A 26,901-nucleotide genomic window follows, 5' to 3' on the forward strand; every position below is an offset into this window, starting at 1 on the left:
AGATGAGCCTGTGCTCAAGCTGGCGACCTCGGGGTCTCGAACCTGGGTCCTCTGCATCCCAGTCCGATGCTCTATCCACTGTGCCACCGCCCGGTCAGGCGGTAATAGATCTTAAAAGTTCTCATTACAAGAAAAAATATTTTGTAATTATGTATGGTCATAGATGTTAACTAGACTTATTGTGTTGATCAGTCCACAATATATACAGATATTAAATCATTAGGTTGTACACCTGAATCTAACATGTCATAGCTTAACAACCAAAAAAAAAATCCTTTCAACTCATTTGAAGGAATAAGATGGAATAAACTGGCAAACTCAGGAGGAAGAGCAGATTTTTAGGAGAAAAACCACATTTTTAAAGATGTTAAACTTGAGAATCGTGTGGCAAAGGACTTTTTTATTTTTTTATTTATTTTATTTATTTTATTTATTCATTTTAGAGGAAAGAGAGAGAGAGAGAGAGAGAGAGAGAGAAGGAGGGAGGAGCAGGAAGCTTCAACTCAGCATTCCAGGTCGACGCTTTATCCACTGTGCCACCACAGGTCAGGCCGCAAAGGACTTTTAACAGGTCTGCAAAAGAAGCTACAGTGGTGACGCTGGCAATTCTTTATGCTTGCAGAGTAACACTTGATATAAGGTATCCACCGACAGGTTCCAACCTAAGCTTCACAGCACCTGAGATAGGCATGAATTACCATCCTCACAGATATAAAAGGGGCTCTGAAAGGGAGGGGTGGTAACTCTCACCTCGGACCAGTGGCTGCCAGTCCAAAGGCTGTAGAAACAGGTATCATTTACGTAAACTCTCCTCATCTGTACTGAACCCAAACCACTTGGCAAGTTAATTTGATCAATTCACTGGAGTTGAGAAGCCTGTGAGGGGCCAGTGGCAGCAGCCCCTCGCTCCAGAAGGCTTCCCTCGGAGACAGCCTGAACACAAAATGCTCCTCCACTCTGGACAGGCTCTGACCTAAGGGTGGGCATTCAACCCGGACAGAAAATCCTGCCTGCAAGGGATTGGGATTTACTGAAAAAATATATACATATTAAAACATCTTTACATACATTTTCCCCCATTAGAAAATTACAAATATACAAACTTAATTTCTGTCAAAGTCAGCATGCTGTGTATTAGAAACAACTGGAGAAAACCTATTCTCTAATTTCTTTCTTTCTTTCTTTTTTTTTTTTTTAGAGACAAAGTCAGAGAGAGGGATAGACAGACAGGATTGGAGAGATGAGAAGCATCAATCATTAGTTTTTTGTTGCGACACCTTAGTTGTTCATTGATTGCTTTCTCATATGTGCCTTGACTGTGGGGCTACAGCAGACTGAGTAACCCCTTGCTCGAGCCAGTGACCTTGGGCTCAAGCTGGTGAGCTTTGCTCAAGCCAGATGAGCCCGCACTCAAGCTGGCGACCTCGGGGTCTCGAACCTGGGTCCTCCGCATCCCAGTCCGACGCTCTATCCACTGCGCCACCGCCTGGTCAGGCCCTACTCCCTAATTTCATCAATTAGATTGGCATTGCCCACCTGTCAATTAAAAATTGGCACAATTCATCTAACTTCCCAAGTCCAGATCCTGACAGCGAAACCACATTATTCAAATAAAATGGTTTTTGCAAGGCAGCAGTGATGCTCAGTTCTGAGGAGGGGAAAATCTGTCTAAAAATCTGAATGCGCCATGGTAGTTCAGGGAAACTCACGAGTGATGGCAATTCTCTTAACAATATTTTGATTAAACTCCATGATGGTCTTCTATCAAAATAAGCAATGAAGGATTAAAGTGTCCTCTGACTGATTAGGGCAGTATACTTCACCCAAGTGAATGTAATAAGTCATGGCTGTTTTTTTCTCTGTGAGGATGAGGAGGGAGGTCCTGGCGCAACAGCGTTTCAAGTAGTCCCGGAAGAGAGAGCTCTGTCCCACAGGCTATCTCATGTGAACAGACACTGGGTATAACTTTTTATCTTCATCCTTATAAACCAGAAAATTGGGGCCAAGGCCTCTGACTTGGGAGTCCTTACCATAAAGGAGGCAAAGGTTAATCGGCTGTCTTGGGAAGAGGCATTAGGAAAATGGAAGGGGCAAGACTCAAGAACAGCCCCTCGGTTGGTTCCTCTAAGCAGCATGTCTTTCGCTGAGTGCTGGTCGTGATGGTACAGATCTGACGGATGTGAAGGAGCCATGCTGGCACTGCCTTCTCTGCTTTCTGTAAGTTTCTGTAATGCCACACTTTTTCCTCCTCCTCCTCTACCTCTAACCACTCCTTCCACAAAGAGGTATCAACCCAAGAAGCTGCTAGGATAAAATGTCAAGTACTTAATGAAGGAACTAATTCTTCACCCAAGTGTCCCATGAGTCAACGTTGTAAACACTGCAGAATTAAGATCAGTTTTGAAGAATTACGATCAGAGATGGCCAGAGCCACGCAGGGCAAAGAGCCGGAATCTCTGCCGGCAACCCTAATGCACTGGTTTGAAGGAAGGGGAGAACCGTCCACAGGAGCATCAGTTCTAGCCTTCGATGCCAGGACTCCTCCGGGCAGTCTCAGAGCGGGTGCTGGCATCCAATGCTGTTAGCTTTCCAAGTATCTGAAGATGCTCGGTTTCAGTCCTGAAGTGCTGTCACCTGTTTTGAGGCGCTTAGGTGATGGAGTTCTCATTAAGGACGGACCCTTTCTCCTCACCTAGAGAACAGAGAGAGAGTCATGGCCAGCTCAAGACCCTCATACAGGTGCTTACCTCCAATTAGCTCTTTGGCAACTCATAGTTAAATCATGACCGATTAACGACAGAAAACAAAAAGAAAGAAAGAAATGTACTTTCCAGGAAAATTTTCAAAACTGATTACCTGTTAGGGGAGGCAATGCCCTTGTACCTTATTGGGAAGTGCGAGATGAACACTGCAGCATAAGCCTTTAAGGCGGAAATATGTATTTTTGAAATAAATAAATTCTGCGTCGGAAAGCCATCATATCAGTTCTCAAATTCCCTACCTGAGGTTTAGATGATTCCTTTGCTGCCTTAGCCTTGACAGGAGAAAGTGTATGGAAGACAAAGTTCCTTGCATTTCGGGGCGCACTGGGGTTGAGGTCAGAGAGAGCAGCCAGCTTCTGAAGCACAGCTTTGGGCTGGTTTAGCAGTGAGCCCGTCTTCAGCTGAGGAAAGAGGAGTCGTCTGGTATCAAATTTCAAGTGCCAAAGAAAGAACGAGAAGTCGATCTCTCCCTGTCTCCCTGGGTACTGAGAGGACATATTCCCACCCCACTCAGCAGAAGAGAGGTAGCAGGGTCCTCTGCCATCTACTTCCATTGCCTGCAGCCACCTCCCTCCCTGAATGAGAGTATTCCCTTAGCGTGACCTGGGCCTTTAGAACATTGCAGATCATGATGTCAGGCTAACAATGTCCCCAACCAACCTGGTGGGCACTTCCCGGTCTGATGGCTTCAAAAGGATTTCTGAGTAAAGACACTGATTCTTGAATAACCACTGTGCGATTGGCTGAAAAGAATAAAGACAGAGACTTGTTCTGGGCAAAACTGGGTAGAACTACTTTTAAATCTAAACATGCTAAGAAACATTTTTTTTTTTCTTTTTTTTTTTTTTTTTTCATTTTTCTGAAGCTGGAAACAGGGAGAGACAGTCAGACAGACTCCCGCATGCGTCCGACCGGGATCCACCCGGCACGCCCACCATGGGGCGGCGCTCTGCCCACCAGGGGGCGATGCTCTGCCCATCCTGGGCGTCGCCATATTGCGACCAGAGCCACTCTAGCGCCTGGGGCAGAGGCCAAGGAGCCATCCCCAGCGCCCGGGCCATCTTTGCTCCAATGGAACCGTGGCTGCGGGAGGGGAAGAGAGAGACAGAGAGGAAAGCGCGGCGGAGGGGTGGAGAAGCAAATGGGCGCTTCTCCTGTGTGCCCTGGCCGGGAATCGAACCCGGGTCCTCCGCACGCTAGGCCGACGCTCTACCGCTGAGCCAACCGGCCAGGGCAAGAAACATTTAACTAAATTAATAAACCAAAGCCCCAAGAACCGTTGATTTTTTTTTTTTAATCAAGAGAGACAGAAAGACAGACAGATAGGAAGGAGAGAGATGAGAAGCATCAATTCTTCGTTGTGGCACCTTAGTTATTCATTGATTGCTTTCTCATATGTGCCTTGACCAGGGGGCTCCAGGAGAATGAGTGACCCCTTGCCCAAGCCAGTGAGCTTGGGCTCAAGGCAGCAACTTGGGCTTCAGGCCAGTGACCATGGGGTCATGTCTATGATCCCACACTCAAGCCAGCAACCCCACGCTCAAGCTGGCGAGCCTGCACTGAAGCCGGATGAGCCCGCACTCAGGCCGGCAACCTCGGGGTTTCAAACCTGGGTCCTCTGCATCCCAGTTCGACACTCTATCCACTGTGCTCGTAATTATTTTATAATGGCGACTTGAAACCATAGTAAGTGGCTACAAGAAGACAGACAACCAAGCTGAACTTGCTGACTAATCATTAACAGTAATAAAGAAATGGTAAGAGTATGGAACAGTATTTAAGAGCCTCAGCTCTGGAGTTAGATATATCTGGGTTCAAATTCTAGCTCTAACATTTAGGTATTTAATCCTGGGCAGCTAATTAAAAAATATGGAATTCACTCCTCTGAACTGCCTGAGAACATAAAGTAAAACCAGCTACTTATACTCATAAAAACAACCTTCACAGCCAAATAGACTAAGATCCAAGAACACTGTCTCTCCCCACATCCTTTTTTTTTTTTTTTTTAAACAGGAACAGAGAGAGAGTCAGAGAAAGGGATAGATAGGGACAGACAGACAGGAACGGGGAGAGATGAGAAGCATCAATCATCAGTTTTCCGCTAAGACACCTTAGTTGTTCACTGATTGCCTTCTCATATGTGCCTTGACTGTGGGGCTACAGCAGACCGAGTAACCCCTTGCTTGAGCCAGCGACCTTGGGTCCAAGCTGGTGAGCTTTTTGCTCAAGCCAGATGAGCCTACTGCTCAAGCTGGTGACGTCGGGTCTTGAACCTGGGTCGTCCGCATCCCAGTCCGACGCTGTATCCACTGCGCCACTGCCTGGTCAGGCTCTCCCCACCTCTTTAAGACACTATTAGACACAGGCCCATGACTAAGCTGCAATAGCCCAATAGCTCCTGAAGGCTGGAGTCACTTCCCAGGCACCAGCACTAACAATCTAGGAGGCTAGATCCTGAGGAGGACCAAGAGCTTACCATTTTTCTGCAACGCTTTGGCTGTAACTTTCTTGGCCAGCATCATAAACTGACTGTCTTCCCCAATTTCTTCTTCTCCTTCAGTTGCAATTTTCCCCTGCTGTGCCTGGAAATAAAAACCAGACAGCATGAACAGAAGCCTACAACTCCCCCAACAGTTAGCATAGCCTGGAGTAAGAAGCTAAGATACTTGAGATATCATGTTTTCCTTTTTGCAAATTTTTATTGCTTTAGACAAAAAAAAAGAAAAAAAGATTTTGAACAAACACAAAAACATGCCCATGATAAACCTTCTCAAAGCACAAAAGAAAACTCAAGGGCTAAAAGGAACAGCAATACATTGCCCAAGATTTTGAAACTACCATGACAAGTTGGATGACTAGGTCCTCTCCTTATACACTAGGATCAAAAGAGGCAAATTTCTTGGAAATCTCCTACCTGGTCCCGAAACCACTGCTCTCGCTGAATTCGCTCCTTCCTCCATCTGGCTTCTGTCTCATCAAGCTGTTCCTCGATCTGTTCATCATCAGAGTCTCTGTGGAACAAGTCCATCTGGGAAGCATCATCTAAAGCAAAGAGTTAAGGCTATGAGCATTCTGTAATTCCCATAGGAGAGGATACCTGGACACTTAGCATTTACCATATACTGACACATAGTTTCCCCATCCACTAAAAGAAAATAATGGTTACATCCAGGTCCTCCATCACAGCCTGCTATGGTTTTTTTTTTTTTTTTTTTACAGAGGCAGAGATAGACAGGGACAGACAGACAGGAATGGAGAGAGATGAGAAGCATCAATCATCAGTTTCTCGTTGCACGTTGCGACTTCTTAGTTGTTCATTGATTGCTTTCTCACATGTGCCTTGACCGTGGGCCTTCAGCAGACCGAGTAACCCCCTGCTGGAGCCAGCGACCTTGGGTCCAAGCTGGTGAGCTCTTTGCTCAAGCCAGATGAGCCCGCGCTCAAGCTGGGGACCTCAGGGTCTCGAACCTGGGTCCTTCCGCATCCCAGTACGACGCTCTATCCACTGCGCCACCACCTGGTCAGGCCTGCTATGGTTTTGATCTCCACTTCTCATTTTATACTGGACAAACATGCACAAGATACCATTTGCTTCTAAAGCACAAACCAGCCCTGGCTGGTGACTCAGTGGATAGAGAGTTGGCCCAGCGTATGGACGTCCCAGGTTCGATTCCTGGTCAAGGCACAAAGAAGTGACCAACTGCTTCTCTCCTCTCCCCCTTTTTGCCTCCCACCAGTGGCTCAATTGGTTCAAGCATGGCCCTAGATGCTGAGGATAGTTCCGTGGGAGCACATCAGCCTCAGACACTAAAAAATAGCTCAGTACTTGAGCACTGGCCCTAGATAGGGTAGCTAGGTAGATCCTAGTCAGGGCACATGCAGGAGTCTGCCTCACTATCTCTTCTCCTTTCAAATAAATAAATAAATAAATAAATAAATAAAGGCAAAACCCAAGACACCTATGTTTTTCCATCGGAATTTCCTTGTTCGACCAGGACCATCGCTGTGCAGATCTCCATCAGCTAGGTACCTCTCTTGGTATAGACGTAGCTGTCGCTTATCATCATCCAACATCGTTTTCCTACAATAGGAAAAGTAAAGTGTTCAAATCAAGCACCACTCTGGCTAGTTATAGGGTCTTAAAACAAACCCCATTACTCAGCAGGGCTTTTTGGGACACTGACATATGTATTTTCTTGATTTGATTCTGTAGTTCCTCATCCGAAGGAAGTACTTCATCAATTACGTCCTCTTCATATTCATCGAACTCTTCCCCATCATACTCGTCTGCACTTCCCACGTCACTCCCTGACACCTCTGCCTCATCCTCCAGGTATTTCTTCAATCTCCTGGAACATAATTTTGAATAGAAAATGCAACAATGAATACACACACAGAATATGGAAGCAATGAGAAAAGCAGAACACAGAGCCACCTAACAATAAGTTTAACTTCATATAATAGTAATACATTTGATAATATTTAGAAGTCCATCATTCCATAATACTGTGTGCCAGTAACTGCTTTACAGACCTCACTGCATTATCCTCAGGAGGAGGTACTATTATTCCCTTCAATTTACAGCTGAAGGAACTAAGACCCAGAGAGCAAACTACTTACCCAAAGTCACACAGCTAGAGGTAGCAGAGCCTGGATTCAACTAGCTTGGTGACTTTAAAACCAGAACTCTCGATCTCTTTACACATTTGAGGCATACCTGCTAGAAGGCTCAAACTGTCTTGTTTTTTATTTAAGCTCATTAGTGTTAGGAGACAGAATGGATTAGAAAGGAAAGAGACTTGGATCTCTTACACTCCACCAAATCATAGACATGACTAAGGCTCAGAGTTACTGGTAATCAAAACCACTGCTAGTTAGTTTTCCTGACTCCAGTTCCCACTGAGAACAAATCTGCTGCCACCTGAGTTCAAAGTTCTGTTATCTTCAGCCAAGAGTGGCAAAATTTTGATGGCTTTCTGAAGGCTAATTTTTATCAAAGACTTACATTATTTTTTTAAAGCTGAGTTTCTCTAAATCCTAGGGTTTCTGGGGAATTCCTTCACGGGCTACTAGCCTCTAAGTTTCCCAATCTTCCCATTACCATCTGAGGAGTTCAACTTTTAGCTGTCATTCTTTATAAGATTTCACTTGGACTCTACACTTAAATAAGGTTTAAGAACCACTGCCTCAGAAAAATCTATAGATGACCCAAAGCTGTATGAGATACTTAATTCGACAGGTGATAAATCAGAACTCAAAACTGATCTGAAGCCCTGGCCGGTTGGCTCAGTGGTAAAGCGTCAGCCTGGCGTGCGGGAGTCCCGGGTTCGATTCCCGGCCAGGGCACACAGAAGAAGCGCCCATCTGCTTCTCCACCCCTCCCCCTCTCCTTCCTCTCTGTCTCTCTCTTCCCCTCCCGCAGCCAAGGCTCCACTAGAGCAAAGTTGACATGGGCGCTGAGGATGGCTCTGTGGCCTCTGCCTCAGGCGCTAGAATGGCTCTGGTTGCGACCGAGCGATGCCCCAGATGGGCAGAGCATCACCCCCTGGTGGGCATGCCGGGTGGATCCCGGTCGGGCGCATGTGAGAGTCTGTCTGACTGCCTCCCCGTTTCCGGCTTCAGAAAAATATGAACAAAAAAAACCCCTGATCTGAATAGAATGGAATGATGGGCTAAAAACTATAATATATATATAAAAAACAAAACAAAACAAAAAAACTATAATATAACTCTAATAGGAATCAAGATGATGCTCTATATGTGAATTCCAAAAGTCATCCACATACAATGTAATATCAAATACCTATTAAAATGCTCTTTATAAAACTTGTAACATCATGGGAAATTGCTTATAGATATACTAAGTAAGAAAGAAAGCAAAATTGTATATATAAAAAACTGTACAGATTCCAACTATATAAAAATACATGCATAAAAAAGGTGATGAAGCAACAACCACCATCAACAGTTTAATAACAATAATGGATGGATGGTGAACATGGATGACTTTTAACTTAATGTTTCTATATTCTTTCAAATATTCTAAAATAAATGGTTTACTTTCAGAATCAGTACAACAACAAAACAGAGAAAACAAATGGTGGTATTTTGCCCAAAACTAAGATGAAAAAAACCTGGAAAGACAGTAATTCATTGGGAAAAAGACCCAGGAAATTACAGTTAACTACTAGATCCTCAGTAAAGCGTCGACCTGGAAATGCTGAGGTTGCCGGTTCGAAACCCTGGGCTTGCCTGGTCAAGGCACATATGGGAGTTGATGCTTCCTGCTCCTCCCTCCTTCTCTCTCTCTCTCTCTCTCCCTCTCTCTCTCCTTTCTAAAAAAATTAAAAACTACTAGATCCTCAGGATCTAGTGACTCAGCTCTTATGACCTTTGGTTACATTCCAAGTAGTGTATTATGTGTTCAGAACAAGGAATATGGTTATATCCCTACACACAGCAGTAGTCAGATCACACTTGAAAGGAAACAATGTCATGTGAGACACAGCTGAAGGACCTAGAAATGTTCTGTACAGAGATAACATGTGAATGGATTTTCTTTAATCCAGGCTAACCACAAAAAGCAAAAAGAGAACCAGCAAATTAAGGCAAAAAGGTGGTAAGCTACAACTCAACTGTGAAAGACTTTCTAGCAACTGAAGGAATGTACCGAACACCTACATTTGCCTTTTCAACTTCTCGGACTGTCTCAGGAGCTCTTCTTCATCCTCCTCCTCGTGGTCTTCCAGAGCCTCATCTTCGTTATCAGAGTCACTATGTTCATCCTGCAAAATCATATAGGGTCACACCCAAAGTGAGGCAGAATAAAATGTGTCCTCAGCTGAACCAGGATTTATAAACAAATGCCCAAACATCTTATTCTAGGAAATTGCTTCTGATAAAATGCCAAACTTAAACTTTTCAAGAACTCAGACTTGGAAAAAAGAAAAACAGCAATACACAAAGTTCAGTTATGACTACTTTGCTCCCTTCAAACTCACCTCATCACTATCAAACTCATTATCATTTGGGACAAGCCGGAAGTCTCCAAATTCCTCCTCCTCACCTTCTTCTTCCCTAAAACGCAATCGACAAATCAATGGGTGAGTTGTTGAAAGCAAACTATGAGAATTTAAGAACTGAAAATATTTTATCAGTACTAACAATCTCTCCAAGAAACAGAAAACAAGATATCGCTATCAACCTCCAGAACTCTTTTCATCTTGCAAAACTGGAACTCCGTACCCTTTAAACAGCTCCTCATTCTTCTCTTCCCTCAGCCCCTGGCAACCCTCATTCAACTTTCTGTCTGTATGAACTTGACTATTCTAAGTATCTCATATAAGTGGAATCATGTAGTATTTGTATTTTTTTGATTGGCTTATTTCATGTAGTGTAATGTCCTCACAGTTTATCCATGTTGTAGCATTTATCAGAAGTTCCTTTTTCAAGGCTGAATAATATTCCATCATGTATGCCCCCCCCCCACACACACACACACACAACACATTTTGTATCCACCTGGGCTGTTTCTACCTTTTGACTTAAAACTACTCCTGCTATGAAACATGGGGGACCAAATCTCTGAGTCCATTTTCACTTCTTTTGTATATAAACCCAAAAGTGGAATTGCTGAATCATATTCTAATTTGAGGAACTGCCATTCTGTTTTCTATAGCAGTTTATTTTTACGTTCCTATCAACAGAGCACAAGGATTTAAATTTCTCCACATCCTCACCAATACTTGGAACTTTCTGTTTTTTCTTTAGAGTAGCCATTCTAATGGGTGTGAGGTAGTATTTTACTGTGATCTTGATTTTCATTTCCCTAATTATCAGTGATGTTGAGCACTTTCAAGTGCTTATTTTTGCCTCTTTTTTACCCTGTTCTCTACCAACTAGATGAAAGCATTATAGTTTCCTTACATGCAAATATGAGACTCAGACCCACTGCAATGCTGTCAGACAGGATATAAAGCCCCTAAGATGGCCAGTTATTGCTAAGAGCAGAAAACCTAATCCTAGAATTTATTTTGTAAGAAGATGAAGCCTTCCCAAGTTTCCACCAATCACTGAGACTCACCTGTCTGTTGGGAAAGAGCCTGAACAAAGAGCAAGTGCTTCTTCCATTGGATCACCCAAGCTGCTCTCCTTCTCTTGCTTATTTAAGTCTGATGGAGCCAGAATGGAATCATCTACATCACAACAAAGAAAAAAAGATCTGTCACCAAGGAATGACAGCTTTATCCTTTTTCTACCCATCTAAAGACATGCCAGCTCAATACAGTTCTAAGATATGCTTGCCAGAAAGAGTTTACCAGCTATTCATTTATTCGACAAATCCTTATTTAGTACTTGCTATGTACAGTAGTGAACAGAACAAAGATCCCCACTCTCACAGGACTTACATTCTAGCAAGGGTGTCAGGGAAAGACAGGGTTGTGCTGGTAGGAGTAATAAATGAGCATTTATATGAAATTTAGTATACACCAGACACTTTTCTAAGCTTGGCACAAATATTAAGAGCAATCTTTTTTCCCCATTGATTTGAGGGGGAGAAGGTGAGAGGGTAAGGAGAAAGAAAGGGAAAGAGATGGGGGAAGAGAAGGGAGAGAGAGAAAGAGAGAAGCATCAACTCATTGTTCCATTTAGTTGTGCACCCATTGATTGATTCTCACATGTGCCCTAACTGCAGCTCAAACCAGTGCCCTTTGAGTTGAGCTGGCACCCTTGGCATCGAATCGGCAACTTCAGTGCTCTAGGACAATGCTCTATAGACTGTACCACCAGCCAGGACAAGAGCAATCTTAAGTCAACACTTCACCACCAAAAGAAAGTAAGGGCTCTACATGTCAGGGAGCTAAGCAGTAAATTCAATCTACATGCTAGAATCCATCACATCCTGTTTTCTGTAAACTTTTCATTGAAGAGTAAGAGATTTCTTTTCTAGAATACTTGGCCCTGGCTCGTTGGCTCAGTGGTAGAGTGTTGGCCTAGCGTGTGGATCTCCCAGGTTCAATTCCTGGTTAGGGTACACAGGAGAGGCGACCATCTACTTCTCCACCCTCCCCCTTTCCTTCCCCTCCCACAGTCATGGCTCAGTTGGTTCAAGCGAGTTGGCATCAGGCACTGAGGATGGCTCCAGTGGCCTCTACCTCAGGAGCTAAAAAATTACTCTATTGCTGAGCAATGGAGCCCCAGCCCCAGATGGGCAGAGCATTGACCCCTAGTGGGCTTGCCAGGTGGATCCCAGTTGAGGTACATGCAGGAGTCTGTATCTCTGCCTCCCCTCCTCTCAGTAAAAAAAAAAATAATAATAACAATAAAAAAGAATATTTGTAGTGGCACTGTGTAAAGCTCGACCTGGAATGATGAGGTTGCAGGTTCAAAACTTGGCCTTGGCCTGACCAGGCGGTGGCGCAGTGGATAGAGTGACGGACTGGGATGCCGAGGACCCGGGTTCGAGACCCCGAGGTTGCCAGCTTGAGCGCGGGCTCATCTGGTTTAAGCAAAAGATCACCAGCTTGGACCCAAGGTTGCTGGCTCGAGCAAGGGGTTACTCCATCTGCTGAAGGCCCACGGTCAAGGCACATATGAGAAAGCAATCAATGAACAACTAAGGTGTAGCAATGTGCAATAAAAAACTAATGATTGATGCTTCTCATCTCTCCGTTCCTGTCTGTCTGTCCCTCTCTCTGACTCTCTCTCTGTCTCTGTAAAAAAAAACAAAAACAAAAACAAAAAAACAAACAAACTTGGTCTTGCCTTGTCAAGGCACATATGAGAAGCAGCTACTATGAGTTGAAGCTTCCTGCTCCTCGCCTCCACACCTCTCACCTATCTCTCCTCTCTCTAAAATCAATAAATAAAATCTTAAAAATAAAGTCACACATCTAAATTAATTATTAAAATAAGAAAATTTTATCGAAGAGAGAGAGAAAGGTGGGGGGTGGGTAAAGGAGGAGCAAGAAGCATCAACTCATAGTAGCTGCTTCTCGTATGTGCCTTGACGGGGCAAGGCCAGATTTTGAACCTGTGACCTCAGCCCATTGCACCATGACAGCTCAAGCAATAAATAAAATCTTTAAAAAAAAATACTATCAAGAATCTAAAAAAAACCCAAAGAATACTTGTGGTGATCTTGATACACTTTGTTGGATATTTACCCTGAGAGGTGAATTTTCCTGAACAAAGATTCAGAAGTTCCTCCATGTTCTCTTTCTTGTCGCTCTTCCTGGGCAGAGCTTTTTCATCCTGAGATGTGAATTTTCCAGTACACAAATCCAACAGCTCATCCATGTTAGCGTCCATGGCATTCTCATCCATACTGGCCAATGGTAATCGAGGCTTCAAAGCTTGGTACTGATTCCTGTGGTTTCTAACATTTAAGAACCTACAAGCACAATGAAGAATGTAAGAAACACTAGGGAAAAAACAAAGTAGTGGGGGGAAAACTCAACTCATTTCCAATACCAAAGTTAGAAGCTGAATCCCAAACCAGAATACAAAAGATTCAACCGTTAGCTTTGTGATAATCTAAAGAAGAAGAAGGAGCCCGACAAGGCGGTGGCGCAGTGGATAGAGCGTCGGACTGGGATGCCGAGGACCCAGGTTCGAGACCCCGAGGTCACCAGCTTGAGCACAGGCTCATCTGGTTTGAGCAAAAGCTCACCAGCTTGGACCCAAGGTCACTGGCTCGAACAAGGGGTTACTCGGTCTGCTGAAGGCCCGCGGTCAAGGCACATGTGAGAAAGCAATCAATGAACAACTAAATTGTCGCAACGAAAAACTAATGATTGATGCTTCTCATCTCTCTCTGTTCCTGCCTGTCTGTCCCTAACTCTGACTCTCTCTGTGTCTCTGTAAAAAATAAAATAAAAAAAAATAAAGAAGGAGAAGGAAATTTTACAAAAGAATAAATGCTATTCAAAAAGTAAAGTGTAGGATAAACCAGTTCACGCCGGAGCTCAGCGAGGAAAGCCTCTCGGACAGACCCGGCCACACAGTGCAACTCGAAGGAAAACCTACCACCAGACCATGTCAGCAAAGGAAAAAGTCCAAGTTCGAAGATATGGCCAAGAGCGACAAAGCGCACTATGACAGGGAGATGAAAAACTACGTTCCTTCCAAAGGTGACAAGAAGGGAAAGAAAAAAGATCCCAATGCTCCTAAAAGGCCTCCATCTGCCTTCTTCCTGTTTTGCTCTGAACATCGCCCAAAGATCAAAAGTGAACACCCTGGTTTGTCCATACTGCAAAAAAAACTGGGTGAAATGTGGTCTGAACAGTCAGCCAAAGATAAGCAACCATATGAGCAAAAAGCAGCTAAGCTAAAGGAGAAATATGAAAAGGATATTGCTGCATACCGTGCCAAGGGCAAAAGTGAAGTGGGAAAGAAGGGTCCTGGCAGGCCAACAGGCTCAAAGAAGAAGAACAAACCAGAAGATGAGGAGGAGAAAGAAGAGGAAGATGATGATGAGGAGGAACAGGATGAAGATGAAGAATAAATGGCTGTCCTGTAATGTGTATGGAGTATGTTTGTATGCTCAGGCAATTGTTTGGCTAAGAATGTGAACTCAAGTGCAGCTCAATATTAGCTTCAATATAAAAACTGTACAGATTTTTGTATAGCTGATAAGGTTCTTTGTAGAGAAAATACTTTTTTTAAAATGCAGGTTGTAGCTTTCTGAGGGGCTACTGCATACAGTTAGATTTTAAGGCTTCTGATGTTAAATGTTTCTAAATATTTAATGGTTTCTTTAATTTCTTGACTTGTGTATGGTGGCAAAGCAGACTCGGAATTAGTTTCGTCTCAGTAGTAAATTTTGGGTTATTTAGAATGTTGCATTTTGTTTTTTAAAAAGTTTTGCAATAAAATTATGTATATTAAAAAAATAAAAATGAAAAAAGCTTGACCAGGCGGTGGCGCAGTGGATAGAGCGTCGGACTGGGATGCCAAGGACCCAGGTTCGAGACCCTGAGGTCGCCAGCTTGAGCGCGGGCTCATCTGGTTTGAGGAAAAGCTCACCAGCTTGAGCCCAAGGTCACTGGCCCGAGCAAGGGGTTACTCGGTCTGCTGAAGGCCTGCGGTCAAGGCACATATGAGAAAGCAATCAATGAACAACTAAGGTGTCGCAATGTGCAATGAAAAACTAATGATTGATGCTTCTCATCTCTTTGTTCCTGTCTGTCTGTCCCTGTCTATCCCTTTCTCTGACTCTCTCTCTGTCTCTGTAAAAAAAAAAAAAAAAGTAAAGGGTAAAGGGCAATTTGGCTTCAGATGATGCGAGAGTAGGGCTTGGCATTATGTCCACGTAATGTGCCACAGCTCTGTCAATTCTCAATCCAACCCAACAATCATAACATGGTAGGATGGATACAGGGAAATTTGACGCCTTTACAAGAGCTGCACATTTCAAATGAGGTAAGATTGAAGGATGCCAGCAAGGGTTATTTACATTTCATTTTCTGGAGACTTTTTTCAAACTTGTACTGTAATATTAATAGTCTGTATACCTTCTCTTTCTCAGAAGAGAAAGCACAGATGGAGTGACTGAGGCTCACTTTATTTTTAAACAAAATTAAGCAGTACCCAGCACCATCCCACCCACAAAAACATAAAACTACCTACCCATCTGCATCCAACAGTTGGCTCTGAGTGTCATCTTCCAGTGAGAACTGGAAGTCTCCTGTTCCTAGGAAAAGTGTCTTGGGCTCTGGGGAGGCGTTATACAGATCCTGGGAATCCTCTATGGGAAGTGAAGGCTCAGACAGCTTTCCTGAACTCTGGCACCAAAATAAAACCAAACAAAGACATAACATTTTACAAATGTCATTCACTGTCATGACAACAACAGAAGTTGCTATTTGTAATACTTAATTTTCTCTCAGGCAATTGCAATTGAGGAGGATAATGCAGGATCAAGAGAAACATGAAGAAAAATATCCCCAAGACAGGAAGAACACTGGATGAAGCTTCTTTTTAATACACAAAGGGAGTGGATTTTTAAACTGAAAATATATAATGTGGTAGGAGTTGGCTGGCTTGGATACTTTTTTCTTTCTTTTTTATTTAAGCACTGTAGGAAGCAAAAGGGGGGAAAGATCAAAATACCATTATCAGCCCTGGACGGGTAACTCAGATGGTTAGAGCATCGTCCTGATAGCCAAGGTTGTGGGACTGATCCCTGGTCAGGGCACATACAAGAATTAACCAAGTAGCCTGACCAGGTGGTAGCACAGTCGATAGAGCAGTGACCTGTAACAATGAGGACCCAGGTTCAAAACCCGAGGTCATTGGCTTGAATGAGAGTTCATCTGGCTTGAGCGCAGGCTCACCAGCTTGAGTGTGGACTCACTGGCTTGGCTGGAGCTCCCTCGTCAAGGGATGTATGAGAAAGTAATCAATGAACAACTAAAGTGTTGCAACTATGAGTTGATGCTTCTCATCTCTCTCCCTTCCTGTCTGTCTGTCCCTATCTCATGCTGAAAAAAAAAATTAACCAAGGAATGCATGAGTAAGTGAACTAACAAACAAGTCTTTCTCTCTCTCTCTCTTTCTCCCTTCCTCTCTCTCTAAAATCAATAAATAAAAATTTTTAAAAAGAAAAATAAAACCATTACCATCTTACCTTAGAAGCCGAGCTGATCAAACTGGCTCGAAATAGCCCAGGGGAAGGAGATCTGAATCCCGCTGCTGTAGGGATAAAACTAGTGCCAAGGCCTGTTTGTCTGTTGCAAGGCTGATAGGAGGGAATTGTGGAGCTAGTGAACTCAAAGCTGCTGTTGTGGCTGCTCTCCTTTGTTAGCAATGAGCACGAATCATCTTCATCTAAAGAAAGAAATAAAAAACTTAAGTGTGTGACCAGAAATAAAATGGATTTGTTTAGGAAAAAGAGTTGAGAATGGAATTATCAGGTAACATTCACAGGCAAATCTCTCAAGTTTTATGTTCCAAAACATTAAGTTAAAGGTAAATTACAGTATTCTCTCCATAAAACCAATAAATAAAATCTTTAAAAAAAATAAGAAGGTAAATTACAGTAATAAGATGGTATTATACAATCAAGGCTTATCACTCTGAGCTAAGTAACACCTGAAAGTTCCCGTCTGTCACACTGCCTAATGCTTATGATCACTCTCTCCATTAACCAATCACTTATACATCTCACTTTGATCTACAGGGACATGTTTCATAGTTCATGCAATCAACACAAACTCACTGCAAACCTATTAGATGCCCATGGAAAACTATACATATAAAGAATTTGTACAGCCCTGGCTGGGTAGCTCAGCTAGTTAGAGCATCATCCCAATATGCCACGGCTGCAGGTTTAATCCCACATCTGGGCACAAACAAGAATCAACCAATAAACACATAAATAAGTAAAAGAACAAATCAATGTTTCATATTTTCTCTCCATCGCCCTCTCTAAAATCAATAAATTAAAAAATATATATATGTGCATAAGGTTTTAAAAACGACTAAGAAAAGTAAGTATTCTACTTTATATTGTAAATTGCTTTCATTGCCACATGTAAGACTGGGAAAAGTCCACTAGGGTTCAAAAAAATGGAACCTTATGGAATTGTAATCCATACGATTACAAAGGCTGAAAGATCAAAGAAAAGTCAAGTTCTGCATAAGAGTCACTACATACCCAGTTTGCTAGGCCTTCTGGCTGAGTTGTCATCTGTTTCTGATTTTTCCTCACTAGGAAAGTAACTACAAAATAAGAAGGTAAATTGTTTGAGTATTTGTATCTGCTTCTTACTAGAGGGGCAAATCCAAGTGAATCGTATCTTCCCTGAGAGAGGATGACTTACCCCTTCTTGGGAGAGTTGTCTTTAAATAAAAGTACGGTAGAATCTGAGGAGAGAGGCTTGAGAACAGACAGAAGGCCAACTGACTTGCCAATTTCACTACTGTCATCATTGTTTTCTTTATCCACTTCTTTCTCATCTTTGGTTTCTATTTCTTCATTACTGAGAAGGGATTCTTCAATCTTTATTAACCATGCCGTCCCAAAACAAAATATACATTAGGAAATTTTAAAGCAAACACACTGTTAGCCTGAAATATGGTTGCCTGGTCACATCTTACATCTAAAAAGGTAAACCTGAAGGAAGTTCGGTCCTACCATTATCAATAACATAATTTTCCCTGACACTTTTAGAGCTCTTTTTTACTTATTTTACCTTTTACCCTCCCAAAATTGCTACATTATGAAAGAAAACTGGAATTATCATTTTATTGAGGCATTTATACGAGAGGTTAAAATGACTTGCCTGAGATTGCAGGACAACTACTGACCTCAAACCTATCACAGGCCCTAGCTGGTTGGCTCAGTAAATAGTGTTGGCTCAGTGTATGGATGTCCCAGGTTTGATTCCTGGTCAGGGCACACAGGAGAAGCAACTATCTGCTTCTCTCCCCCTCCCTCTCCCTCATCTCCCTCTTCCTTTCCCGTAGCCAGTGGCTTGATGGTTCGAGAATCAGCCCCGGGCACTGAGGATAGCTCTGTGGGTCTAAGCATCTGCCTCAGGTACTAAAAGTAGCTCGGTTGATTTTGAGCATGGGCCCCAGACGGGGGTTGCCAGGTGGATCCCAGTTGGGGTGCATGAGGGAGTCTATCTCCCCACCTCTCACTTAAAAAAACAAAACAAAAAAACAATCTATCACAGATTGTGACATGCTACCCAGTTCAGCCACTACTTTCTTCTTTCTTTCTCCAGTTTAAATATTAACCAACTCAAGTGACTCCAGTGTTCCAACAAGAAAGCTTTCTTTTTTCTAAAACAAAATATCCTATTATCATCTATATTCCCTTGGCAGAAAAGTATACCATGGAACAGGGGCAAGAGTCCCTTCTACCAATACCTTCTGCAGTGAAGAATGCAATTAACTCAGGAAGGTCTTGGCCTGCCTGAGAATTGATTCCAGACCTCAACCTGGCCAAGGTTAAAATTGCTTTTCATTCTGAATAGAGAAACCTAAATAAACAACAGAGATAAAGGTCCCAATTCGTACAAAGCCATTTCATGCTAGCATTACGTTACAATATGTAAACTAACACAAGCCATGGCTCTGAACTACAGGTGTTTAATGGAACCAACTGAACTGAATGCACAGACTGAGATACACATGCTAGCTACATTCATCTCTGCCCCTCAAATCTCTTATACAGCTGAACATGCTCACTGACTCCTATTCAGATCTGATTCTTGTCTTTCCTTATTCATCATGACCAAGTAACAAAATTACATAATTGCCAGAAACCTGATTGCTTTCTTTGTCCTCTTCCTCTTCTTCCTCCTCTAGCATTTCCTTTTCCTCTCCTTCCCCGTCTTCCTCAGACTCATCAGTCATTTCTTCCTCCTCCTCCTCTTCTTCAAATCCATCTTCATTGTCTAATTTAAACAATGCCTGGCGCTTCTGGCGCTCCTCACACCTTCGGAGTTTCATCGCTTCTTGCAGTTTTGCTTTCAGCACCTGAAGCTTTTCACCTGAACAGAAACACGAAGACACGCACTAGACATAATGACTGACTACACACTACAGTAATGGGAGTGTGCACTTTAGGCAACTCAGAGGTGTTCTGGTAACATCCCAAACGGAAACTCAGAGACCTTAGTGCTCTTGGCTTTTGTTACTTTCAAAAATAGGGATTATTAGGAATTCAAGTGTAAAAGAGAACTTCCAGAATTATGTTCTACACCCTGGGATAATATACTATGCATAAGTTATATAATTATTATTAAAAGGTCAAAACAAAGGGGAAAACAGTATGACTTCAGGAGTCTCTGACTCTGAAGCATGAAGAAAAACATTAATAAATGTATCTACTTTGAAGAAAAAGAGAACTCAAAGGTAAAATGGGCAAAGGATCTGAACTGGGATTTCACAGAAAAATGAATATATTGTTAATAAAACAAGTTAAAATAAATGTTTAACCTCACTTCTAATTAAAGAGCTACAAATCAAAATAATAACATCATTTTTGATACGTTTGGCAAAATTAGGTTTTTTTAAAAAATAAAAGAAACATTTTATTCATTGCAACAATAATAAAAAATTAGGTTTGATAATATGAATTAACAGAAGGAAACAGGAACCTTTACTCACTGGAATCCAGAGCATAAATTGATGCAACTATTTTAAAGAATAATGGAATAATATATATCACAATTTGATTCTACTGTAGGGAATTTTACATCCAGATATACCAACATATGTCTCATATTAGGATGTACATTGTATGAAACACCAAAAACTGGAACAAACAATATATCCATTAATAGAATATGGTTAAACAAATCATGTTATACAATGAAATATTATGCAGCTGTTAAAAAAAAAACCCTCAAAAGTAACAATGTGTCTGAACTCTGGAATTAGGTGGTCTGGATTAGGCTGCTGGTTCTAGGATTTGAGAAAGTTGTGTAAATGCTTTGTATATCATTTCCTCATATATAAAATAAGGACACTAATGCTATTTGCTGTAAGTACCTAGAGTAATGCCTGGCAGAGAGTAAGTATTCAATGTCTCTGTCTCTCTCTCACAATGGTATATGCATATAAATTTTCCTAGAACAAACAAAAAATTGTTAACAGTTACCTTTGGGAAAACTAGTTTTTTATTTTACACCTTTTTCTCAATGTCTGCAATTTTTCTGACATATTACTCGTATTTTCAAAGTGGGAGTGGGAACAACAGACCTGTCCCTAACACACTGTTAAAACAACCCTCCCCAAAAGCAGATTATAAAGCAGAATGAATGGTATAATTGCATTATTGAGCTTTTAAAAAATACATACATGTATACATGCATGTAAAGTGGGTTTAAAAGAATAGACACACAATACGGTTATAAAAGTTATGTCTGAGAGAGGCCTGCAGAAGTTTTGTTTATTCTTCTTATGCATTTTTGACAAAGGATATTTAGTTTCTTAAAATAAGGCAAGGGCTATTTTAAGGAATAAAATCATCTTACCCACCCACACCTCTAGGCAATGCTACATGTGAATCATGCTAAAGGTACTGCTGTCTACTCTCCAAAGTCCCTAAGAAAATAGATTCTATTCTGTAACTTTTCACTATAGGGTCTTCAGCAGCCATAACAACCTGCAAAGTACAAGGCACAAAGCAAAAATAAATAAATACAAGTAATAAACAAATGCAAGTAAACTCCAATACATACAAGTAAACTCCAATACCTGGTTTTGTGTGGCTTCCTCCATCCAGCTTCTCAGCTGCCAAAGTCAGGGGTACTATATCTGCCTTTAGCTCCTCTTTTCCATCAGTGCCCACATCTTTCACGATGATGCTCACATTGACCTTCTGCCCAGCCCTGGGTTTGGCTGCTGGATTAACATGCTTCCAAAAACGCTGCTTCAAGGCTTCCAGTTCTAAACCCAAGTGTCAACCAGTATGTCAGTTGTCATGCTCAAACTCTCCTTTAAGATTTCAGTTAGGAATTACATGCTAAGTTTTTTTGGGTTTTTTTCTGAAGTTGGAAACGGGGAGGCAGTCAGACAGACTCCTGCATGCTCCTGACCGGGATCCACCCAGCATGCCCACCACGGGGCAATGCTCTGCCTATCTGGGGCGTCGCTCTGCTGCAATCACAGCCATTCTAGCCCCTGAGGCAGAGGCCACAGAGCCATCCTCAGCGCCCAGGCAAACTTTGCTCAAATGGAGCCTTGGGAGGGGAAGAGAGAGACAGAGAGGAAGGAGAGGGGGAGGGGTGGAGAAGTAGATGGGCGCCTCTCCTGTGTGCCCTGGCCGGGAATCGAACCTGGGACTCCTTCACGCCAGGCCGACACTCTACCACTGAGCCAACCAGCCAGGGCCCATGCTAAGTTTTTTAAGCTCAACAAAGTTGTAGGGAAAATAACATACACACAGCCCTGGCTGGTTGACTCAGTGGTAGTGTGTCGGCCCAGCATTTGGAAGTCCCTGGTTCAATTCCCAGTCAGGGCACATAGGAGAAGCGACCATCTGCTTCTCTATCCCTTCCACTTCCCTACTTCCCCTTCTCTCTCTCTCACCCTCTCTTCCCCTCCACAGCCATGACTCAAATGGTTCAAGTAAGTTCACCCTGGACACTGAGGATGGCTCCATGGCCTTGCCCCAGGCGCTAAAATAGCTTGGTTGCCAAGCAATGGAGCAGCAGCCCCAGATGGGCAGAGCATCAGCCCCAGACAGAGCTTGCCAGGTGGATCCCAGTCAGGGCGCATGTAGGAGTCTGTCTCTGCCTCCCTGCCAACCTGCCTCTCACTTAAAAAAGAAAACAAAAACATATACACAAAAAGACACTAAACACTCCTTTGCTACTAACACCTGTGTGAATTCATATTACTTAACCCAAACTAATGGACTGCTACAACCGTTCTTCCTCAATATACTTCAAAAATTATTTTAAGGTAGAAATTTACAACTGAAGTTTCTAAATATGTCCAATTTTTTTAAAAAAAGAAGTATCAAACTGAACCCTGGCTGGATAGCTCAGTTGGTTAGAGCATCATCCCGATACATAAAGGCTGTGGATTCAATCCCCAGTTAGGGCAGATACAGGAACAGATCGATATTTCTGTCTCTCTCTCTCTCTCTCTCTCTTCATTCTTCTCTAAAATCAATAAATAAATTTAAAAAATAAAAATGATCAAATTGATAGAATAAAATACCATAACTCTCAATTATTCAAGGACTTCATTTTTAATAGGTTTCAGTCTTTTTAAAAAATATTCCGTTTTGAATATTTCACTATTTATTACAAATCTTACTAAATATGGGCAAGGCCAATTTAAAAATAGAGAAAAGAAAATGACAAACAGTCTAGTCAGTGCTATAATTCAGCAGCAGGACGGCAAAAGTTTTTTTGGTGAAACTGTTATACAGCTGAGTCAGTACAATCAGAAAGGAAATCCCAGTTATAGGCTGCTCCTGAACTACACACCCAACTTGTATACAAGACAATACATAAAGAATCTACACAGTAGGTATTCAAAAATAGATTTCTTCCCTCTCCTGCCTCTCAGTATAGGACTGTTTAGGTAACTTCTGGTCCCATACAACAAAATGTAGTAAAGTCTGTATAGTAAGTACTCAAAAAATGTTTCCTCCCCACCTGTTAGTCTGGAACTGTTTAGATAACTTCTGATTCAATATAACAAAACTTTCTCTTGGTGTTCTAAGCTACAGCTATTCCCATGCTTCTTTGCTAATGGAGCTACACTAGTTCTGTTACACAAGTCTTCCACCCCATCTCCTGCTCTGGTGAAACTGACTTCCACAACCTCCCAATATGTACCATTCTTTCTCTAAGAATGTGTTCTCCACTTCCATAAAGTTCATCCATTCAATCAACAAAGACTCACTGAGCATATTTTACACACCAAATACTGTGGCTGACAACCTTAAGCTGTTCAGTGAATCTTGTACTATTAATTTCACTATTAACACTAGAAGTAGCAACCACTGTTTGAGTGCTTCTTTATGCTATCTAACTCAATGCATGATTTCAACAAATCCTCACAATAGCCTTGTGAACCAGATAGTGTGCTATTTTTCATTTCTTTTAAAAAGATGGCTTAGGGAGGCCAGATACTGTAGCATACTCGAGGTTAAACAGTAGGTAGCATAGTCGAGATTCAAATTCGGTCTTGCTATATAAAGCCTAAGCTCTTAATGATCATGCCACATTGTTTTGATGCAGAGGCAACACCCAATTATATCTGAGTCAGGAAGTTTATCTAATGTAGTGATACTTGAGTTCTGTTTTGAAGGATCGTTCATTCATTCATTAAATATGAATGCTTATTATGTGTCATCCACTGTGGAAGCACTGTGAATAGAGGAGGGAACCAGCCAGAAGACCCTACTCAAAGTGTAAAGGGGAAGGCAGTGAACAAGAAATGATACCCACCTGCTCTTCAAGCCTTCCTTTAACCACCTATTAGAAGAAACTTAAGCCTTTTCTGAACTCCAAAAACATTTTATTCTAAAAGTTTCTTTCAGCAAAGAATACATTCCCCCTTTCTTCACATTATTTTTTTCCAATTATCAGTGACACAAGTTCATTATAAAAGATGTCACCACTTTCTCTCTTGTATACTTATATTCCCTACTAGAGTGTAAGTAGCTTAAATATAGAATAAATGTCAGATTTCCTTCAGCATGCCCTACAGCAGCTTGCATGTAGGGGATAGCTTAATATGGTGAATGAGTAAAAAAAAAAAAAAAAAAAAAAAGTTTTGCAGGCAATTACCTGAACCAAAATATTTCTCTTTAACTGTAAACAACTGAATAGTAATGCTTTTACGAAAGTCATACCATAACACAATAGTAATATACCACTTTTGTATATTAACCTATCAACAGGTTTCCATTTTAAACAAAGTTTAGAATATTCTGATACACTATCAAATTCATCTTAATTAGAGTCTACCCATATCTGGTACAGGCATCCCTCAGACATATTGCAGGTTCGGTTCTAGACCACCGCAATAAAGCCAAGTACATACTACAATAAAGTGAGTCATGATCATTTTGCTCATGGAGGGTCCTGCTATCAATTTGTAAGAAAAAAAAAATGCAATATCTGTGAAGTGCAATAAGGCAATGCACAATAAAACGGGGTGTGCTTGTACATCTGTAGTAAGATCATGTGTGGTTACTGGTGTCCCCTGTCCTCCAAAGTGGCATGTAATTGAAAGCAGCCAGAACAAATCGCTCTGGAGAGGCTCCCCACAATTCAAAGCATTACCTCTGTTGGTTTCAGGCTCATCCAGTATAACAAAGGAATCCTCATCAGCACCCAGCCGAGGTTTAACAAAAACATCCACTCCCAGTTGTTTAAGTCTATCCAGAGTGAACCTCCTCCCCTTTTCAGGTGGCCTGGGCTCTTCCACCGTCTCATCTGCTTCCGTTTTTTGCAGGCCTCCTTCTTCCAGGACATTGGGTTCAGGTGCCAAAAGCCCTCCAGTATCAGACCCATCAATGTCCTTGTTCCCAAGGAAGCTGGATTCCTGTTGTGCCACTGAGCTGTCCTCAGCGGAAGAGATAACATCATTCTGCTTCTGTTTCTCCTGATTTTCTAGCTCTTCACTTCCCATCAAATCTTTACTGCAAGACTCATCTGATCCAGGAGACATCTGGGGTTCCTTTGAAACCGCAGGGAGTACATTAGTTTCCATTTCAAATCCTCCACCTGATGTCAGCTCCGCATCTTTGCTATGATGGTCACTATTCATCTCAGTTGTGTTTGCAGAGTCTGTGATTTCCTTGGGATGGCTTGACTGATACTTAGATGACCTAGGGAAGTGAAATGTGAAACATTCTCATCCTTTAACACAAAATCAACCAGTTAAATTGGTTTTAAAGGTGTAAAGAATCTGAACTTTTTGTTTGCTACAAAATGGAATGTTTATGAAAATTATTTATATAATCACAGGAAAGAGGATTCTTACTTCAATAGTGCCATGGCGTTTCCCTGGCAAGTGGGCCGGGGTTTACGTCTGAAGAAATCGTGAATGGTTTTATTCTCAGGCATATGATATGGAAGATTAAGTGCAGACTCTACAAAATGGAGCAAAATAAGCAAATCTATATACCACATAGTCTGAAATGTCACTTCTATTAAGTTAACTGAACAGTATAGCCAAAACCATCACCAGAAATAGAAAAACAATCCTGGCTTTAATAAAGAGAGAATCTATATACAGAAGAAATCCCTGAAGACCATTGGCTTTTTAACCTAGTTCTGAAATCAAACTGGTCCAGGAAGTTTTTAAAAAATACAGATTCTTGGACCCCATTTCAAGCCTACTGAATCAGATTTTCTGTGAAGCCTAAGAATTTACATATTTGTAAAGTCCCCAAAGGGATATACTGATGCAGCTGGTCCAGAAAAAAACCACTGGGAAAAAACCTCCCTCCTATCCTACACTACAGTCCTGAAAATTTTCTCAGTTATGTCCAGGGGCTTTAGAACAATACCCATCCATCCAGATCAATTCTAGACTTGATATTATAACCCAACTCATACTAGGAGTGTTAAACAAAAACCTCCAACATCTAAATTGAACTTACAAAGAAATACTGTCATTTGCCTCAATATTTATACTGATTTGCATTACCTCGAACAAGGCGCTGAGTCTCACTATGCAGTTTTTTTAATGCTTCCTTACTTAACTTGGCTGCCTTTCTTTCCTTAAAGAAAACAAAAAGTGAGATATTAATGCCATGAATAGATATTCAGAAAGAGTTTGCTTTCTCCAAGAAAAGAGACAAAGAGGTAATAGTAAGCACAAATAAGCTCAATACAATATAAATTCAAGGAGCTCATTTATTTACAAATCACATAGAATTAATCCAATCCAATCTATATCTGTGTCCCTACTATGTACAAGGTGTTGTCTTGGGTACCAGAAATATATGATAAATATGATAAAATATTTATCCCTGAGAAATTCACAATCTCCTGGGGAAAGAGTCCAACATAATAACTATACAGCACAGGGCTCTGCCTCACCTTCCTCATGGTGCCTTTTGATAAGTCACTTTCTTCTTCAAATGAAGAAATGCCATTCTCCATAGACGGTTGCTTCTTCTAAAAGAGATAACAAGTTAAATATGGACAAAAATGAAACTGAAATAAGATGTTGCTTGCTTACTCAAAAACAGTTTTTGTGCTCCAGCATTATGTCATGCCACATTAATCCTTTGCGAAGTGAATTTTTTTTCATGCTCGTTGACCCCCGGGAGTGAGTTTTTTTCAAAAAATGAAATTAGTTCGTTACAGTTTCATTAACTTAAAATCATGTTTGTTTGATAACCAATTTATGGAAACAAGAAGAACATACATTTGCCTTTTTTTGATGTTGCCTTACACATTTTTAAAATAAAAATTTTTGTTACAATCATACTCTGGATGGTCAGGAGGCACGAGGACGTATATAAACATTCGTAATACTCAAAGGGTTAATAATATATCAATAATTATCAAATAGAATATTTTAAACATGGCACTCTAGAATGCCTAGAAAACAAATTAGATCTCTCAAATGAGTTTGGGCCCTCATTTCTTATACCTCCGTATTACACCTTTCCCTAAGGACAGACAGTGACTCCTAGGCA

General features: G+C 41.6%; 1 protein-coding gene and 1 pseudogene across 1 annotated transcript in view; one reads left to right on the top strand and one right to left on the bottom strand.

Annotated features, from left to right (window-relative positions):
- Positions 1-395: 395 nt before the first annotated feature.
- Positions 396-26,901, bottom strand: part of CLSPN (claspin) — a 35,728-nt gene continuing 9,222 nt past the window's right edge. The window contains exons 5-25 of the mRNA XM_066375846.1: positions 26,297-26,374; positions 25,902-25,974; positions 25,233-25,341; positions 24,530-25,077; positions 20,979-21,170; positions 19,041-19,267; positions 17,588-17,766; positions 17,422-17,486; positions 16,393-16,592; positions 15,393-15,547; positions 12,929-13,155; positions 10,846-10,957; positions 9,764-9,839; positions 9,444-9,547; positions 6,947-7,111; positions 6,722-6,843; positions 5,677-5,804; positions 5,239-5,344; positions 3,423-3,505; positions 3,002-3,163; positions 396-2,692 (exon numbers count right to left, since the gene is read on the bottom strand). Coding sequence (XP_066231943.1) covers positions 2,582-2,692; positions 3,002-3,163; positions 3,423-3,505; positions 5,239-5,344; positions 5,677-5,804; positions 6,722-6,843; positions 6,947-7,111; positions 9,444-9,547; positions 9,764-9,839; positions 10,846-10,957; positions 12,929-13,155; positions 15,393-15,547; positions 16,393-16,592; positions 17,422-17,486; positions 17,588-17,766; positions 19,041-19,267; positions 20,979-21,170; positions 24,530-25,077; positions 25,233-25,341; positions 25,902-25,974; positions 26,297-26,374 — 3,222 coding nt within the window. The 3' untranslated portion in view covers positions 396-2,581. The remainder of the gene's footprint in view (positions 2,693-3,001; positions 3,164-3,422; positions 3,506-5,238; positions 5,345-5,676; positions 5,805-6,721; positions 6,844-6,946; positions 7,112-9,443; positions 9,548-9,763; positions 9,840-10,845; positions 10,958-12,928; positions 13,156-15,392; positions 15,548-16,392; positions 16,593-17,421; positions 17,487-17,587; positions 17,767-19,040; positions 19,268-20,978; positions 21,171-24,529; positions 25,078-25,232; positions 25,342-25,901; positions 25,975-26,296; positions 26,375-26,901) is intronic.
- LOC136397593 (high mobility group protein B2 pseudogene) lies at positions 13,800-14,649 on the top strand (annotated as a pseudogene).

Source organism: Saccopteryx leptura, chromosome 3, assembly GCF_036850995.1.
Source record: "Saccopteryx leptura isolate mSacLep1 chromosome 3, mSacLep1_pri_phased_curated, whole genome shotgun sequence".
Taxonomy (NCBI): domain Eukaryota; kingdom Metazoa; phylum Chordata; class Mammalia; order Chiroptera; family Emballonuridae; genus Saccopteryx; species Saccopteryx leptura.